Raw genomic sequence first — 19719 nt, 5'->3', positions numbered from 1 at the left:
GGGATTACTGTATGCAGTCGCCTTATTTTTCACGTGTACATCGGTAGCCCCGCGAGCACTGCGTGGCACTGAGGGCCCCTTGCGGGAAAGTCGATTGCAATAATATGCGGACCATGCGAGCTCGCGTTGAAGTGGGGGACTTTATGCATGCTAAACTGCCCGTACGCGCGCGCCATCGAGCGGTGCGCCAGGTCGGAAGCTCTTGTTTATTCACTGGCATATGAATTTTCTACTGCCGCGCATTGTCAGTTCACATTTCTTTTCTGATAGCAGAATCGCGGCCTGCCTCGAGAAGTGTGCCTCTGTCTCGATATCATTCTGTGCGAAGAGTTGAGTGATAGCAGTTATCTGTCGAAAAGCGCGTCACGTTAGAAAATATTTGTGCCCAGCCATCGAGGGATGCGTCCTGGACGGAAATGTTTGGCCATGCGCTGGCGTCGTTCGCAAACTAATTCTGTGGATGACTGTGCGTCCTTATCCTCGACCTTTGTATCGTGTGACTGCTTGTTTTTTGCTGGCCCTCGTAGCAATAGTAATTTCTTATTGAAGGGAGATGCCGCGCTTCTTGCGAAGCATAAATTGCATACTTATTAATGTGAGGGACATCGTCTGTGGCTTCATTGGCATAGTTTCTTCCTAGAGCAGTGGCGTATAGGCAGAAATTTTTTGTCGGGAGGGAGGGGGGGGGGAAGCACCCCCTTGATCCGACATTGGGTCTGGGCAGATAAGTGGGGTCGAGTGTCATTTTGTGCTCTGTATCCCATGGGGAAAAAAACTTTTTTTTTTTGGGGGGGGGGGGGGGGGCACGGGCCCGGTGTGCCCCCCTCCCCATTGCCTACGCCACTGACCTAGAGGAAAAAATGGCCATGCGACGCCGTTGTATGCATGGGAATATGTGTCGGGATTGGCATCGTTCACGAAGTACCTGGACACCTCGGAGACACGTCTGGCTAGAAGCAGCACGTAATGACATACGCAGGAAAAAGTTTTGTTTCATTTAAAATTTTATAAAATGTAAGGATCAGCGACCGGACAAGGTCAGCCTGTTCGCGGCCCTGCAGGTGACTGAACCTTTGTTGTGGACTGGGCGAATGAGGGGACGGTTTTATTGTTTTATAGAAGCTTTCTTTATTGGGCAGCCACAAAGGCCAAGCCATTCCCATGATGGCACATCACCCCTTCGGAAACTCGCGCCGCTGCAGATTTCCCTCTACAGCAAGGTGTGGGAGCGGGCTAGTTGGCCATACATTGAGAGAAACTCGATAGCCGTTCACATGCCGAATGTCTCGAATGGTATTGACTTCGGGTGTCTACTCGTATACACAGTTTTGCGGTTGTTGTAACTGGCTCTTCACCGACAGGGAATGTTGTTTTAGCTTTCTAGCTGACAGAATCGCGAACGCCGGCTGGCCAGCGTGCTCGGGAGTGGGGCAGTGACTGCAGCAGGGCTCGTCTTTTTTCCTCGCCGTGAAATCCGCGTTTATCCAAGAGTGATGAATGCTTTGTGTCCGTGCCTCTCTGTTGTGGAACCTGTGAGGCCACTCCGAGCAGCGCAAACTCTGCCAGGCCAGTTAGCTTATCTCGTTGTTAGTGCTTTCGATGCCGTAGTTTTTGCTCTCTATTCGAGAAATGATGTTGATTGATATCGTTCGCGAAAACATCTTGGCGGCCGACCTGGCGTCTCGACCTTGTCTGACACACCCCCTACGGTGTGTCACCTGGCGCGACGTAGTGTAGGTGGTGGCCCGGTGTGTGTCGTCGGCGGCCCCGGGGCGCAACGTCGGCTCGTTTCTCCCTAGGGCGGCTGCCGGCGCTCCCTAGTTGTCGGGGGCGAAAGTTGCCAGTCCGCTTTTGGGGTCAGCCCTCCTCCTTTCCGGCCTCCTCCTCCACTGTTTTGCCTGCCGCTCCCCCCGTTGGACGACCAGGAAGGAAGGCGGCAGTGGCCGGGCGACGACGTCGGGCGAGCTTTCGTAACTGTGCTGCGGCCGCTGGTTGTGCCTTCTTCCCGTCTGCCCACCTGTCAGGCCCGTTTTTGTTTGTTTTCCCGTTGGGCTGCCCTTCCACCTGCCGGCTCCACGCCCTGGCCACGAGCCTCGTCGGATGTAGGAGCCGCTTCTGGGGCTTCCCACCCACTTTTATCAACCTCGTCGGGACTGGCCAAGTGTGACCACCTCGTTACGACGCTCCACTGCTGCGAGGAAACGGAGAGCCAGCGACTGTCGGAGCTGTTTTTTGATCGAGCGAGTCTCCGCAGCTGCGCTGACGTCGACGGAGCGTCAGCGCCGTTTGACTCGGCGCCCCGACAGCAGACTACGCGCTGCCTCTCGCCGAGTCGCCCACCGCCGCTGCCGCCATGGTCCTGCGCTCCCAGAACGACTCGAACGGTGTGTGTCCTTATCGCTTTATACTCACTCTGAGACGCCCGTTAATTTCGCCCCCATATGGACGCTCTCGGGGAGAAGGCCCTGGCCTCTTTCTGCGGCACGTGTAGTTCTCCCGGGCGGCGCTACGCAGTGTATCGCGTGGACCTTGTCGAGCTGAGAATGGCTGTTGTTAGGACGACCAACGCTAGCGTCGGCTGCGGCGCGTCGGTCGCAACTGTGAGAACCAGAGCAGACGTCGTGCTTTACCTAGGAAACGTCGCGAACATTCGCTCAAAAAAAAGCATAAAGCGCTCAGAGGCGTAGCCAGAAATAATTTTTTTTTTTTGGGGGGGGGGGGGTTCAACCATGCTTTATGTATGTTCGTGCGTGTAAATATACGCAAGCGAAATTGAAAATTTGGGGGGGGGGGGGGTGTCCCCTCCCCGCCTTGGCTACGACCCTGGAAGCGCTCTTATGTGAGCGGGATCACTTCAGCACGAATAAATTGCTGTCGATATCGATGCAATTATGTAGTCGGCAGATAACGAAATGAATGTTCTCATGTCACGAGTAATGTTCTTGTAGTACTATGACATCAAACTATTACAATTTCACTTCGAAATATGAGTGAGTGATCGTGGAGGGATTCGCTGAAGACTGCACATTCGTGCTAGTAATGGTTATTCTGTTCTGACGTTTCAGTATTAGCTCACTCGTGACTGCCATGTTTCCCATATGAACTGTGGTTTAAACCGTGGGTCACTTTGTATAGGGCGCATATGTTGTTCTGGACAGTTACGGATATGAAAAAAAAAAAAAAAATATTTGAATTGTTTTATGGCGAGAATAAGGTCGTGCCATCAGTTTGCCAGAAATCTGTAGTGGTTGATAGCCGCGTGTCTGCGGCATTTTACAAGGTATGTTGTGTTGGGCGGTCATTTCTCTCGCATTTCATTGCCCTTGTGGGCAAATCGAGCTGGCTGTTGTTAGTACTTTCTTGTCGTTCTTAAGACCGTATAACGTAAACATAAGAACGTCTCCCTATCCACTCGGCTGTGCGTCGATATGGCCCGGCGATAGACGCTATTTCTGTCAAGAAACTAATGCCAGTATACAGTGTGCGATTCCATTAAAATGCTCGCTTTTTGTATGCGTCTCGAATGCGCTGCATTGTTCGCGGTATGTCGAAAATATTCTAACCAAATAAACACGCGAGTATTTTATTTATTTAGAAGATACTGCGGTCACTGAAGACCAGGCAGGTGGGGAACATTACAATAAACAAATATGCAAACATCGAGAAAAATTCAAAGGAATAATCAACTTTGCAAGAATACAAAATGGATAATACAACAAATATAACAAACTATATATAAAAGTAAACAATGGCGGAAATGGAGCAATGTCTTAAAGCACAAAGAAAAACAATATACACATGCGTACAGACAAATTTATGCACATGGAAACGCCTCAAGTATTACAAATACTGACACTAACAATCCGAAGAAGTGATATTGCATAAACACTATAATAAGCACTAGAAGTACAGAGAAGGTGCACTTATGTCACGGTTGGGATGTTCCGAGCAACGTTTGTCGTTGTTGTTTCGTGAGGCCAATTTTAGTGCACGCGTTGCAGCTGCAGGCTGCCCCGTTCTACGCGTTGGGCATAAAAAGAACGAACGAATTTAGCAGTGAGAGGCGAAGCGCTCGTGAGTGGCCGCCGCGACGAGTCGGACGAGTGCGAAACGTGCTTCGGTTTCCCAGCATTTTTCCTCGTAATGTCGGTGGTTGTGGTAACCTGGTTAAGTCTCATTTGCACCTGCGACTGGCACCCATCATGCGAATTGCCGCTTTCGTCCAAGAGTGGCTGTTTTGGCTCAGTCGCAAAGCCTCTGAACCAATGAGATGCGTAGGGAGGCTTATTTAGCGAGGCTGAGCGAGCAGACGCGAATTCATTGTCGCATGTGTGAATATCGCTCGCGCGATCGATGCGAGTGTGAATGATACGTTTCGTAACAGGTAACGTGAAGGGTCACGGTGCTCGTTATTCTGTTGCGTTAACAGACACCCTATAATTGGAAACTCACGCTCACACGACAATTGAGGCTCTTTTCGCACCGGTGTATGCTCTCACCTTTTCGTAAGTCATTGTGGCACGAGAACGACGATCGTTGTTACATCGATCACGGAACAGCTACGAAAAACCCGAGTTGTTTCGCAAATAGGAATCACTGCACGCCATTTGGAAATAGCTGTGTGCCGCGATGATCGCGAGGCCTTCCTCGTCGCCGTGGCTGGACAGTTCGGTGCCCGCCATTCACAACTCACGCAGCTCACTTCCGCGTCTGTGAAGAGAGCAGGAAGTGTGTTCGACAGCCTCTTTCGAGGAAGCCGATGGACGATTGGCCCAGCATTTTGGAGAAAGGAGAATATAAAATGTCGCCCGGTTATACGATTGACCAAAGCGTTGATTGTTACGAATAATTACGCAGCCTTTACATCCATCGTTTTTCTTTATGAATCTAAGGATGTAAAAAAGTGGCCAATATTTCTGCATTCGATAGCAGCGTTTACAGTCGTCGATGCGGCGAGAGTAATCCATACATGCCTTAATTTGTTTCATAGGTTGATGGCATTACGGAATGCAAACTAGATATTTCGTGACGAGATATATACGTCCGAGTTACCCTCTTTTTGGGGACGTAATTGGAAAGCATGTGGATCGAATTGAATTCTCTATTAGCTCGGGTAAAGATCCTTTTCTGTTTTTATTATACAGGCACCCCACAGTAGCGCTTTTGCGTGCACTCACGCTTAGAACACGTCGAACATAATTTCTGAAAGAAGTACACGTTGCTGGGCTAGTCGGTTCATGTCTAAGTACAAGCCACAAAGTATGGCTGTTTCTTGCGCGAGGAAATAACGAGCGCCCCCCTGGACCCCTTCCCTCGTTATTTCCTCGCGCAAGAAACAGCCATACTTTGTGGCTTGTACTTAGATAATTTCTGAAGCCAGTGGGCAACTTCAACGCGGAAGCTGCCGCGTGAACGAATGGGAAGATAGCCGTCAGTGGGGAACTTGGAAAATTATTTTATTCCTTGAAACGAGAAATGTAATGATAAAACTTGCCATATAAGAAGAGCTATTAATTTTCTTTCGATTGAGGTATAAAGCTGATGTTTAATGGGAGCACCACGTGGTGTAAATTGCGTCTCAATGCGAACCAAAATGACGATTTTTTCAAATTCGTGATTTATTCTCGCAAGATATACAGACTTCAGCGGTCTTAAGATATTTTTAACGCAACATATACCTTCCGTATAGAGTAAGTATTGGTTACTCAGATATTCATACATTACGCAGTATCACAAAACAAAAAATTCAAACCTAGACCATCTTGGCGAACTTCCTGGATGCGTGTATGGCCGACAAGTAGCAGTAATATTATTGAGCTTCGAACACTTGCACAAACGTCTTTGCTTAATATGTGAACCAAATTTGGTATTGAAACGAGAAACGATACTCTCAGAATAAATTCTCCGACACACAACGCCTTCTGTCTGCGTTTGTCGCGGATATAACGGCGTGTAGCCGAAAAGCGCGAAATCCTGATAGGCTCAACGCTGACATTGTGCTTTATGAAGAAATAAAAGTGGTGAGGAGGAGGAGAAGGGTACTGAAGGCGAGATAGAGAAACCGCCCTTTCTTCTTTGAACTTTTAGCCGCGGCCCCTTGAGGGATACATTCATTCCGTTGATTTCAGGGGAGGTTATCGAGAGATTAAGAAGCACTCGCTAATAAAGCGTGGCGTTTTCACGCTTGTGTGTGTGGGCAGCCGATCATCGCTGTGTGTCTCGGCGCAATGCCCTGCGCTGTGACACCTCCTCTCGACCTGCTCCTATAAGATTATGCAAGCCGTTCGTTATTACCTACGTTATTATCGGAGGCAATAAAAGGAAAGGTTTCCGAATACTGCGCCGCACCACGTGAGGACGACCGCCCCGATTTCAAACCTCGTCACCACTTTAGCATGGTTATTTTCGGATCCCTATTTCGTTGATTACCTCACGCCCAGCAGGCGTCTAATTATCACCAGCAGCTACTTGAAGCCAAGACCGAAGTTCCAAGGAGGCTTGAAGCGATGGTAAATCGTCGCTGGATCCAACATTTACACAAGTGGTCTCGCCTTCGTCGTGGCAGGAACTGAGGAAGACACTTGTCGAAACGGTGGCGACATCCCCGCTCCGTTCAATGATTTTTTTTTTTTTCATTGTGTTCCAGGCGTGTGACTTGACGTAAAGAACGCGCGCCCGAGACATCGATGGTGCGGCGGTGGGTCGTGGGGGACCATCTCCTCAGTACCAGCACCCCCGTTTTGGCCACAAAGGACGCATCTTTCGTTGACCGGGTTGGGACAGATATCCGACCGGTGCCCCAGTGTGCCGCAACGGTAGCACGCTGGCACTGTCTTCTTGTACTCCCTGACGGGAGTCAGTTCTGCGTTGTAGTGGACGTAACGCGGAACGTTACGTCCCGCGAATGTCAACACAGCTACGTTAGAGTTCCCCAGCTTGCGCACATATACCAGTTCACCACCTCGCCACTGCACACTATGTTTCAGGGACGCACTGGTCTCGAGGTTGTGCACAGAAATCACGCCGCGACACACGTCACCGGTGAGCTTGAGGTGTCCGTGAAGCGGAAGCGGTCCTTTGCTGGTGTGGATTTGAAGTCCGTTAGCAGTTTCTGAACTGCCTCGTGGTTCTGCGTGCCACAGACAATGGTGTTTTGTTCCCAATTGGGGGAAATTGTGATGGCGTTCATGTGCTGCTTTCCGTTGAGTTGGGAAATGGCAGCGCCGAGCTCACCTTGTTGAAAGGCTGTCTTGAGGGCGACCGTAATGCGCGGCTTGAGCACGATCACGTAGTCGTCAGGATTCATCCTGACCGTTGGCTTTGGCGTCCACTTGGAGACTGGTGGCGAAGTCTTCTGTGGAGGTTTAGGAGACGGAGCGCAAGCGTCTCCGGAGGCTGGATTGTTGAGAGGAGTCTTGGGCGTAGACGTTCCTTTTGTGTTCTTTCGGCGGCGACGCCGGCCTTCGACGAGTTGAAAAAAATCACAGCATATCCACGGAGTGAATGATGATGAGTGGGCGAAGCTGCGGAGGTTCATCGGTAAACCGTGAATCTTCCGTGCATTCTGCCCAGTGCATCATCACCGACGTGAGATCGGGCGCGTTTATACTAAAGGTTCGATGAGAGTTATGACGACTTGCAGCTCACTTTAATTTTACATGTACGCTGTGAATTTTCATTGTTTAGAAAACCATTGCTTTAGAAAACATCTGGCGTCTTTCGTTAAGCAGCTGGCGTCTTTTCGTTTTGCTTTAGAAACATCTGGCGTTCTTTCGTTTTGCTTTTAGAAAACATCTGGCGTCTTTCGTTGGTTTATTTCATCAATCAACGGCGTTTTGAACAAAATTTTTATTGTTTAATCACGCACAGGAGAAATCTCACCAGGCACTACCTTGGAGGTAAACAATGGCTGCTAATGGGAATGAGAGACAGAAGAAGTCGGCTTTTAGCTAACACTTACACTTCTATTTCTACTAACGTTTCCTACTGGAACATGCCAATGGCTGCTAATGGGAATGAGAGACAGAAGAAGACGGCTTTTAGCTAACACTTACACTTCTTTTTCTACTAACGTTTCCTACTGGAACATGCCAATGGTTGCTAATGGGGAATGAGAGACAGAAGAATTCGGCTTTTAGTTAACACGCACGCTGCGAATTTTTTATTGTTCAACAACGCACAGGAGAAATCTCCCACCGGCACCACCTTGGAGGTCAAGATCTGGTACTATAGCGTTACGACTGGTTACGCACTACGACCACTACGACTACGAGGGACGAACGGGTGCCGCTTTAAGGAGCTTCGCCCCTAAAATGTCGGCTTGCTCCGCTGACATGGTCGATGGGCCGTCCTCTGGTTGGTTTGTAGGGATAGACGACCACGACAGAGTCGTGGGGTCGTAGCCGCGTTGTTCAGGCAGCGCCATGTTGAGAGGTTGGCCGATGGGCGTGTCCGCGTCCAGCAGCGGGGGAGCCGTAGCCGTGAGGCCCAGCTCGGCCGCTACGGGGTGGTGCGAAAAGTTGCTCGAAATGGCCGAAAATTGGGCGTACCTGGGTAAGATCGGTGTCTCCAGGATCTTGCTAACTTTCCAGATGCAGTCGCACAGGTTTTAGAGGAGTCACGTCTAAATTTCCACGGCTCCAGCCGAAAAATGACGGAGCCGATGTGCGTCGCGTCCGATCGCTTCGCGATGCGCCCTCCTCCTCAGGGCGTTTGTGAAAGCACCGTCAAATGTACTACGTGGGCGCTTAAAGTCGTCTTCTGACAACAGAGGGTCGTGCAGAAGCCTGGTAAGCTGGGCCAGTTGGTAATGGTTCATTGCGAAACAGCGCGAAAAAAACACAAAGCACCAGAGAAGAGAAAGAGACGCAGACAAGCGATGGCAAGTGAAGCTTTATTCGTAAGAAAAAGTCAACACACAGAGACTGCGCAAGAGATGCATGGGAGAGGGAGGGGCACCAAAATACGCCTACGACACACATGGCACACCCTTCGTACAAGTCCAATTCTTTTTCGCGCAATAGTTACGGATGATTTACTGACGCACAACTGCGATTGCTTGTGGATATGCGCAGCGTCTCAACAAGCTCACGTGCCCTTTGGTTTCTGAGTTTGTTGTGTCGTGTCCACATTTTCGTATCCTCACTGTGAACTGTATGCCGGCATGCAAACAACGGTTTCTCCGTGATGTCACATCGATAGGGCAAATAACTGTTGAGAAACCCAGCGGCAATTCATGCGCCCAAGAAATTATTGTCGCTCTGACGAGGGCCCTGAGCAGTGTGCGCGCACTAATTTGTGCCAACTTGCGGCTGAGCCTAAAGGTGCATTTCGTGGGCTTTTTACGTTTGTTACTTTATGTTTAGAAACGACTCTGCTCGACTGGGACTGGAAAGACGTTGCACTTTGTTTGTCCTTCAGCTAAAGATGGGTGCAGCTCGGGCAACGTTAGTCATAGGCGCATTGCATCAAAGCGAACAGTGGCTGCAGAAAACATTGCGGTAGACGAGGCTCTTCTCGTTCACGTCCTCCGTGTCTGTGCAGCGGCTGTCTGCAGTGAGTAGTCTCCTCTAGGGAAATCGGGTGGCGCAGATGTTCCTCGTAATGAGTATCTCGTAGACTTTTACTGTTTGGCCGTTTCCAAGTTGCGTTCGTTGGAATCGTGGTCATGACGGCAGCCTGTCGGTCGGTTCGCTCGCGTGTATACGCTATACACGACGGGATGGTTCGACCCCTGCACCACTTATGAAATGTCTACACCGACACGTCGAGAGACCCGTGGGCCTCGTAAGACGAACCCTTGTACGGGAAGTCTGCGCTTTGCGAGGCATTCACGTGACTCGCTCTTGGTTCACTTTGATGCTCGCACCTAGTCGGTGGGTGCCGCCATCAAACCACGTGTGGGACAGAAATTCGCCTGGAGGCCCGTGTACTGTGCGATGTCAATACACGTTAGAGAATTATTCGGAGCCTCCACTCTTAGGCTGAACCGCTTTTGGGCGTTAAAGCCCCGCAAACTAACCAACCAGAGTATTGCAGGGAAACGACTGCAAACTACCCCAAGAAAGCACATGTAATCGGGTATTAACGAGGCGTCCGAGTATCTCGAGGTACAATTAAATGGCCATCGATTCATTCCGCTGGTATTCTCCTATCATGATATAAGTTTCTTTGCCCATGCAGCCCTGCTTCAACACATGTTCTGTAACGCGACGAGATGCCCGATACCGAAATAAGTAGCAAGAAAAGCAAAAGAAGAAATACATAGTGAAACAAGCCAAAATTATATTGAGGGAATGCTAACGAGGAAACTTAAAATAAAAATTGTTTGTTAAAAGAATGAAAATAAAAGCAAAATAAAAATTAAGCGATAAATAGGACGCAGCAATCCATGAAGATAAGAACTGCACCATTTTCTTCAGCAATCCAGTTGCGGCTGCCCAACGTTTCTTTGCGCCCGAACCTCCAGTGGCGTAGAGTTGCGAAGGAATTTTCGAAAACAAAAAAATCCTGGAAAGATCGATAACATTGCAAATGCCAATATTGCAGACGACCTCTCCCCGTTTGAGCATGAACTTTCAAACTTCCGTTTCAAGCGCGACTGCGCGAACGTGCTTGAGGGTGCGAACGCGAGAATATATTTGTGCATCTCCGCGCATGTGGTCAAGGTTGAAGATGACCGGCATGCTTTCCCCCGGTGCGATGCAGGATGTGCGCCACTGTGTTTCGGAGTGACGGTGCTCCCACTGTGTAGGAGCACCGTCATTCTGCGACGGGCAACGCACGTGCGCTTGGTTCAGCGAGATCCCGCGGAGGAACGCGTGGGCGTCCGCGCAGGCCCCGCCCGTGCCAAGGCCTCGTCGGCGAGGACGGACGCCGGTGCCTCGTCGGCCCTGCGTCCGCGGCTTGTCCTCGCTCCGGGGTCGGGCTCGATGCCCATTCAGGGGTGGCTTATTGACGCCAAGTCCGCCTCTGGCAGATATAATACTGTGCACGATCGGTGGCTCTGTGGAGGATAGCTCGGTGACGGGCGGCCCATCCTCCTTGGCAGGGTCCTTGGCACGCCGCTCTGAGGGCCGTGCCGACCTCTTCGCGGCGTCGTCTCCGTATTATTAACGCCGTCCGGACGCGTTTCAAGTGGGGCACCGCTCTTGCCTCTTGTAGCCCAACGTTGTCAGGCTCGGAGCAACGTGCTGTTCCGGGCAAAGACGTGTTCCGTGAATGCGGGAATTCTAGCGCTCTGCTGCGCGTTGTACAATGCTTGTTTCTGCACTTTTATTTCGGAACAAGGTTGAAATGGACGCTGTGCAAAAAAGAATGTGCTTGCATACATAGCACGCGTGTTCACGCTGATACCGTTGTCTGGAAACGAGAAATGCCGCAGCGACGTCGTCTCCGCACCGTTGCATTTCCCTCTTAATTTTTTCCCCGCGCAGCATCAGATCAGAGCGGCCTTTCCCACAACATGCAACTATTCCATCAACTTTCTTGGGTAGTGTAAAAAATTTTCTTTCCGATTGACGTCACCTGACTGCACCGTAATACCCCCTTGTGGGCTCTTTGAGGAAGTAAAGTGATGTGAGGTCTCAATATCTTGCCGACGCGCGATAAACCACGCGACCAGTGCGCCGTTCATGCTGCTGGCACGTTCAAAGCACAACCAAACACACGCTCACAAAACAAACATCACTGAAAACGCAACACGGTAATGCTCGCTTCAGCCTTCAGCCGCCGTGGAACAATATACTAGACACTGAAATGCTTGACCAACCGACTGTGGAAGGGCGTGTTCGTTTACTCCGCGCTTGTCAAGAGCCCCCAGAGCACTGTGACGTAAAAATGACGTCGCCGCGAAAATAGATGGCGCGATCAATTTTCCGGTTTTGCTCGCGAGCCACTCGGCGCACATGGAAGGGGCAGTTTGGCGCTATCTCCAAAAGTGATCGTCTCAGAATACTGCCTCTGGCCTATGTCGGGCGATGTTTGACGCACTTCGGCGCCACTGCCATGGTGAGATTACACAAAACGCTTGTCGTTTCCTCGTTTGCGCGCTACAGAGTTGCGTGGATTGTGAAATACCAGCCAGATGGATTAGGTGCCCCAGTGTTGTTGATATTGATTGGCAGGCGCGCCGCACAACTTGCATTTTTTGCCAGGCGAAAGACGTTGGAACCAATCGCATAACATTGGCTGGTGGCTGCAGTTTCATGCCGGCGTGCCCAGTCCAGCTGTCGTCTTTGGATGTCGCGCCTCGTCTCTTCAATGAAGCCCTGCACGTATTCAAACACGCTTGTAACAAGGTGTGCATACAATCGAACCCGAGGCTTCTTGTCCTCTGTAATGTAAGGACATGTACGTGTTAGCCTTACCCCGATGTGCTGCCCGTCATTATAATGATATTTCTTAATATGGAACTTTCTCGCGCTTTACGCACTTAATGGCGATAGTGTCGGCGTCAGCATGCATTCATAGTGGTCGAAAAGGCGCACCTAACCTCCGTTTCTTCCTTCGAGGTCTATGCATGCATGCACGATTCACCTCACCTTACAAGGTATTCTCTGGTAGCCTGTAGTGATGCCGCGATCACTCTCCACACCCCCCCCCCCTCCCCCGCTCCCAGCAATCGGCGATTAGAAATTACCGACTACCTATCACGTGGTGGCGTTTCCCGCGAGCCTTCATACTTTTTATGACGACTGTAGGCTTCGAAAATTAGACCCCCCCCCCTCGATGCTCTCCTGCTGGTGTCACGAAACAGCGAGCGATGCCTTTTATGCTTTTCGCGCTTCTTCATTGGCCAGGCTAACGGCCAGCCCGTCAGTATGCGCAAGCGCCAAAAACATAGCATCGGAAAAGGCATCTCTCCGCGATATCACCCCGTGTGTGCCGCATTGCAGATAGCGCGGAACAGAAGTGGAGAGGCCAGACCGAGCGCCAGCCCGGGGCACCTCTCTGCCCATTAGAAATAGCGGTGACCGCCATGGGAGTCGAACCCTCCCGCATTTTAGGCTTCTTGGCGTGTCGTGCCCGTCCTCCACGTGGTGTAGTCGTCCCCGAACCGCACCGGAAGCGATCGCGGACGTGCCGTTGCACGCTCTCGCTGGTCGTAAAATGTGGCGTCGACGAGTGCGTGGCCGGCCTCGGCTGTTGGTGGCGACGCGGGCTGGTTGACGGGGTCCTTCACTGACGCAACGCCGAGGACGCCGGCGGAAAGGCCGGCGCGCGTGACGCACAGCTTCCTGCCTCGCGTTTCCTTGAAGCGCGGGCCTTGCCGTGTGCGAGCGTCGTCACTTACGAGAATGAAGCGCCGCCATTGCAATGCATGCACGCGCGACGGTCGCGTGCACACTGTCGCCAAGGTTATCGATGGCGGCGGATGGGGCCCGCTGTTATTGAAGCTCTGCCAGAGAGGCCATTCTACGTGTTTTTCCGCGAGCGCCGCCGCGTTCAACCGCCTACCTATTTTCTTCTACTGACAGGGTTTCGTCACTCTGACCGGCCGCCTTGTCTCTGCACCTGCAGCCATGATCCGAACGTTTGCGACTCGCTCGCATCAGCCAGCCCTTGTCGGAATTTAATTTCCGCAGCACCTCCACAGGTTGTTTGGGCGACGGGAGCGTTCGTTGGCCTCGGCTGACGTGACCTGTGGAGCGACGCTAGGGACAGGCCTAGGGAACCATCTTCTTCGGCGGCCGCTGCGAGGAGGAGGAGTGGAGCGAGTGTTTGTTGAGCTTTTGGCGAAACTTCCGCATCGCTGCGGTTTATCTGCGTGTTGTCCTCGCTCGCAGCGGCCGCTGCTTCGCGAATCCGCCACGAGGTGGCGCTGACCGTCGGCCAGGCCTTTTAAAAAGAGCGTCCAGGGGATTTCCCCGGTGAGTAAAAGTGTGGCGGAGAGAGCAACCGAGGAAGAGCTAGTGCTGGAGAATTTCAATTGGAAAAAGGCTGAAGGAAAAATTCCAAAGCGCACTGCCGCGGGTTTAGATGGGATTGCCGTTAGCCTCATTAACGAACTAGGAAATAGCACTAAAGAAGCACTGCTGAAAGCTGTAGAAAAATGCTTAAAGGACAGGCAAATACCGGATAGTTGGCGAAAAGGTAGAATGAACTTAATCTATAAAGGCAAGGGAGAAAAGGATAACATTCGCTCGTATAGACCACTAACCATTACATCTGTACTATACAGGTTGGCGATGCAAGCAGTAAAAATGAAAATAGAAAAGTGGGCAGAACACAACGATATTTTGGGACAACTCCAGAATGGATTTCGAGTCGACAGGCGGTTAGACGATAACTTGTTTGTTGTCACTCAGTGTATAGAAATATCTAAAATAGAAAATAGGCCCTTGTACATGGCTTTTCTAGACATCACTGGGGCGTACGACAACGTTATAATCAGGAAATTTTGTGGGATATATTGAAAGGAATGGGCATAGGCGACGACTGTATACAGCTTTTGAGGGAGATATACCGAGAAAATACAGTTTGCATAGAATGGGAAGGAATGAGTAGCAAAGAGAACGTTGAAATTAGCAAGGGGCTGAGACAGGGATGTCCTTGTCCCCACTGTTATTCATGCTGTACATGGTGAATATGGAAAAAGCGCTAGAAGGTAGCAACTTTGGTTTTAATCTGTCACACAAACAGGGCGGCGTGATGATTGAGCAGAAGCTTCCAGGATTATTTTATGCTGACGATATTGGCTGGCCGATATATGCGGAAGGAAGGGGAAGCTGTAGGACTAGGATTTAGTGTAACAAAATGTGGATTGATGGTATTCAATGACCCTTGTGATCAGGCGGTGTCAATACAGGGCCAAGAAATACCGAGGGTGAGCGAATACAAGTACCTCGGAGTATGGATAAATGAGGGTGACAGGTACATGGAGGTACAGGAAAAAGCCTCGGCAGCAAAAGGAAAGAGGAATGCTGCAATAATGAAGCACAGAGCATTGTGGGGATACAATAGGTACGAGGTGCTTTCGAGGTCTGTGGAAAGGTGTAATGGTTCCGGGGCTTACTTTTGGGAACTCAGTGGTGTGCATGAGGGCAGAGGTGCAATCGGGAATGGATATAAACCAAAGGACTGTGGGACGCCTCGCGTTGGGTGCTCACGGAAAGACGACAAATGAGGCTGTAAAGGGCGATATGGGATGGGCAGGTTTTGAGGCGAGGGAGGCTCAGAGAAAAATAAGGTTCGAAGAAAGGCTAAGGATATGAAGGAGAGTAGATGGCAGAGAAGGTGTTACGTTACTTGTATAGGAAGAGCGTGGACGCACAGTGGAGAAAAAGAACTAGGAGGCTCACTAGTAAATATACGGCTGGTAGTGTAAGCAGTATGTCAACAAAGAGCGTTAAGCGAAAAGTCAGAGAGGCGGAGAGGATTTACTGGATGGCAGCTATGGAGAAAAAACCGGCTTTGAATAACTACCGAAAGGGCAAAAATGAAATAAGGAGGGAGGCATTTTACGACAATTCAATGGGAAGCGCTTTACTGTTTGAAGCGAGATCGGGTTGCCTTAGAACGGGTAGTTATAAAGCGAGATTCAGTAAAGAAGAAGAACAATGTACGTGCTGCGGGGAAGATCAGGAAACGGCGGAGCATGTTCTGATTGAATGTGGAGACATCCACCCAGGTGTACGTTTGGGCACGAGCCTACATGACGCCTTGGGTTTTAGAGACAATGGAAAGCTGAACACACCCGCGATTGAAATAAGTGAGAGACGGTTAGAGTATTGGTGGCAGAAAACTAGAGAGAAAGGACAAAAATAAATATTGGGGAAAAAAAAATAAGGACATTCTGCCGTAAAGGGCACAGAACGGAGCTGAAAACTTAAGGTTTTTTGTTTTTTTTTTTCTTCTGGAGTAAAATAGTTTTAATTGAAGTAAAGACACTAGGCCAACGCTAAGAAAAAAGAGAGCAAAGGTTTTTTTTTGTTTTTCGAGCCTGGTGGCACACTTGTCACCGCCCCGTTATAAAGGGGACGCTCATAGCATCCATCCATCCATCCATCCAGCCTCTGACCCCGTTTCGCTGTCAGTCATTCGCTCGCGCGGAAGGACGCGCGCCCATTGTGTTTGGCCTTTAACGTTTTCTCTTTGTTGTTTGCCCCCTATTGGTTGTGCTCGCCTGTCTGTCTCTCGGGGCCGCTGGTAATTGTTATCGGTGTCCCGTAATTATCGGCCCGCTTCGGCCTTCTCGCGCGCGGCGGAATGTGTGACGAGGTCGACTCTGGGTGGTTCACCCCGACACTGTTTGATCCGAACGTGTCCATCAGCCAACTGCGGACGTGCCCTTTCCCTCTCTGCGCTGGTTTAGGCCATCCTGCTCAACACCAACTGTTTTCACGTGGACGTATTCCTGCCGCGTGCTTTCAGAAAACTCTTGGTGCAAACGTGCAGAAGCCGGCGCAGTTGCGCTACAGTCCGAGAGTGCCTGCCTGTGCAAGCCCCGCGATCTCGAGAAGGACCGCCGGCCCCGAAATGTGATGGCGGGCGGTGCCATGTGCGCGCTTGGAGGCCCGCGTACCCTAGTTTCGGAGGCACCCCTCGCCTCCGAGCACGCTCGTCGGCCACACCGGAGGCCGGGTCGTCGGCCGCCTCTATGACAACCGCCGCGGAGGGCTGCATCTTTGGCAGGCTTCGGAGAAGCCCTCCGTTTTGAGCGGGGCCGCGGGAGGTCGCTCTGTATGCTTGGCTCGTAAGACCATACGGTCTTAATACAGGGCCAAAAAATACCGAGGGTAAGCGAGTACAAGTACCTCGGAGTATGGGTAAATGAGGGGGATAGATATATGGAAGTACAAGAGAAAGCATCGGTAGCAAAGGGAAAGAGGAATGCTGCAATTATGAAGCACAGAGCTTTATGGGGATACAATAGGTACGAGGTGCTTCGAGGGCTGTGGAAGGGTGTGATGGTTCCGGGGCTTACATTTGGGAACTCAGTGGTGTGCATGAAGTCAGAGGTGCAATCAGGAATGGATGTAAATCAAAGGACGGTGGGCCGCCTCGCGTTGGGCGCTCACGGGAAGACGACAAATGAGGCGGTAAAGGGTGATATGGGATGGACAGGCTTTGAAGTGAGGGAAGCGCAGAGCAAAATGAGATTCGAAGAGAGGCTGAGGAAAATGAAGGAGAGTAGATGGGCAGAGAAGGTTTTCAGGTATTTGTATAGAAAAAGCGTTGACACGCAGTGGAGAAAAGAACTAGGAGGCTCACCAGTAAATATACGGCTGGCAGTGCGGGCGATATGACAACAAGGAGCATTAAGCGGAAGGTCAGAGAGGCGGAGAGGACTTATTGGATGACAGCGATGGAAAAGAAGCCGGCTCTGAGTAACTACCGAAAAGGAAAAAACGAAATAAGGAGGGAAAGGTTTTATGATAATTCAAGGGGAAGCGCTTTACTGTTTGAAGCAAGGTCGGGCTGCCTTAGAACGCGTAGTTATAAAGCGAAATTCAGTAACGAAGAAGAACAATGTACATGCTGCGGGGGAACTAAGGAAACGATGGAACATGTACTGATTGAATGTGGCGATATTCACCCAGGTATACGTGTGGGCACGAGTCTACATGAAGCCTTGGGTTTTAGGGACAACAATGGAAAGCTGAACACGTCCGCGATAGAAATAAGTAAGAGACGGTTAGAGTATTGGTGGCAGAAAAGTAGAGATAAAGTACAAAAAATAAATAACTGGGAAAAAAAAAAGGTCATTCTGCCTTAAGAGGCAGAGAGATGGACCGTGAATTTATATTTTTTGGTATAAATAACGTAGATTTAATCAATGTAGATAAGGCATTAGGACAACATGAAACAAGGAAGTTTATTTTTTTTTTTCTTCTTTCTTTTTTTCGCCTTCGAGCCTGGTGGCAGACATGTCACCGCCCCGTTATAAAGGGGACGCTCATAGCATCCATCCATCCATCCATCGTGCGCGTCGTAACGCCTCTGGCGTTTCCTAGTAACTTCGCTCGATATTCTAAAAAGAGAGCTCACAAGGAATTTTTGCAGGAGACCGAACTGGATAAGAGTCCTTGTGCATTCATTCAACTTATGTTTCACCGCCGCCTTTGTCCTACTCCCCTTCCCCAGGTGAGAACGTTGTTCCGGGGCTGAGATTTTCTGCCGTAGTGTGTACAGTAGTGGTTTTCTAAAACTCGAAACACTGCGGGCGGCTTCCTTCATGTTAAAAAAATCCGGCAGATCCCACGCACTGTGGGAATCGATGTAATGCGAAGCAGGCAGCAGAAGCTGCATACATTGCCTTGTTTGCCTTTGAGGCAAATGAAGTCATTCGATCATGTCATGACATCTAGTTCACTGTATATCGCATGTTTGTCGTGCATTCATGCATGTACAATCTTTAATATAATGAAACGTATATTCTGATATATGCAATACCTGACCTGTCGTTTATGTTCGTCACGCACTCATGTCATGCCATACCAATTTTGGTGTATATCCAGTTAACGAAACGGCCGGAAGCGCACCAAGACAGTGTCATGTAAATCTTGCCGTACATGACATGCATGTTATGATTTGCGTGTTAGGACCTGTCATTCATGTTCGTCATACAGTCACGTCAATCAGTACCAGTTTTGGTGTATATCAAGCTAGGGAAATGGCCGTGAGTGCACCATGAGCGTGGCATGTAAATCATGCTGTACATGAAATGCATATCATGATTGTCTTGTCACTACCTGTCATTAGTGTTCATCATACAGTCACGTCATGTAATACCAATTTTGGTGAATATCAAGCCAGCGAAACGGCCACGAGCGCACCATGAGCATGACATTTAAATCGTGCCCTACACGACATGCATGGCATGATTTTCATGGTACCGCCTCTCCTTTATATTCGTCATACAGTCACGTCACCAAATACCAGTTTTGGGGTACATCAAGTTAGCGAACCGGCCGCGAGCGCACCATGAGCGTGGCATGTAAATCATGCTGTACATGAAATGCCTGTCATGATTCTCATGTTACCACCTGTCATTTATGTTCGTCGTACATTCACGTCATCCAATACCAATTTTGGTGTTTATCAAGCTCGCGAAACGGCCGCGAGCGCACCATGAGCTTGGCATGTAAATCATGTTCTACATGACATGCATGTCATGATTTTCATGTTACAACCTGTCATTTATGTTCTTACAGTCACGCACGCAATACCAAATTTGGTACATGTCAAGATAGCGAAACGGCCGCAAGCGCACCATGAGCGGGTCATGTATGTCATAGCGTACATGACAGGCATGTCATGATTTCATGTTACCACCTTTCATTTATGTTCGTCATACAGAAATGATTCGTCATACCAATTTTGGTATATATATCCATATAATTAAACGGTCGCGAACACCTCGAGACCATCTTATGTAAATCATGCTGTACATGACATGCGTGTCATGGTTTGCACGATAGGACCTGTCACATATGTCTGTCATAGAATCTTGTCACGCCATACCAATTTTGGTTTAAGTTAAACGAAACGGCCGCAAGAGCACCAAGGCCGTGGCATGTAAATCATGCCGTTCATGACATGCATGCCATGATTTTCATGTTATGACCTATCATTTATGTGCGTCATACAGTTGTGTTGTGTCATATCAATTTTGGTATACGTCCCTTTAACGAAACGGCCAGGAGAGCACAAAGTCGTAGGCGGCTAGACACAGACAGACGCACGCACGCTCAAATTCGCAAAAGTTCGCTAAGA

General features: G+C 49.9%; 1 protein-coding gene across 3 annotated transcripts in view; it reads left to right on the top strand.

Moving 5' to 3' along the window:
• Positions 1-19719, top strand: part of LOC119394510 (protein roadkill) — a 253116-nt gene that overhangs the window by 175429 nt on the left and 57968 nt on the right. Inside the window, exon 1 of one of the 3 annotated variants that reach the window (XM_037661821.2) lies at positions 2212-2384. The exons of 1 other annotated variant lie outside the window; for it this stretch is intronic. In XM_037661821.2, the coding sequence (XP_037517749.1) occupies positions 2354-2384 (31 nt within the window). In that variant the 5' untranslated portion in view covers positions 2212-2353. Of the gene's footprint in view, positions 1-2211; positions 2385-19719 lie in introns of those variants that run through there. One more of the 3 variants, XM_037661818.2, reaches the window with a different exon arrangement.

Source organism: Rhipicephalus sanguineus, chromosome 5 (genome assembly GCF_013339695.2).
Source record: "Rhipicephalus sanguineus isolate Rsan-2018 chromosome 5, BIME_Rsan_1.4, whole genome shotgun sequence".
Classification (NCBI taxonomy): domain Eukaryota; kingdom Metazoa; phylum Arthropoda; class Arachnida; order Ixodida; family Ixodidae; genus Rhipicephalus; species Rhipicephalus sanguineus.
This window is presented reverse-complemented; position numbering and strand designations above follow the sequence as displayed.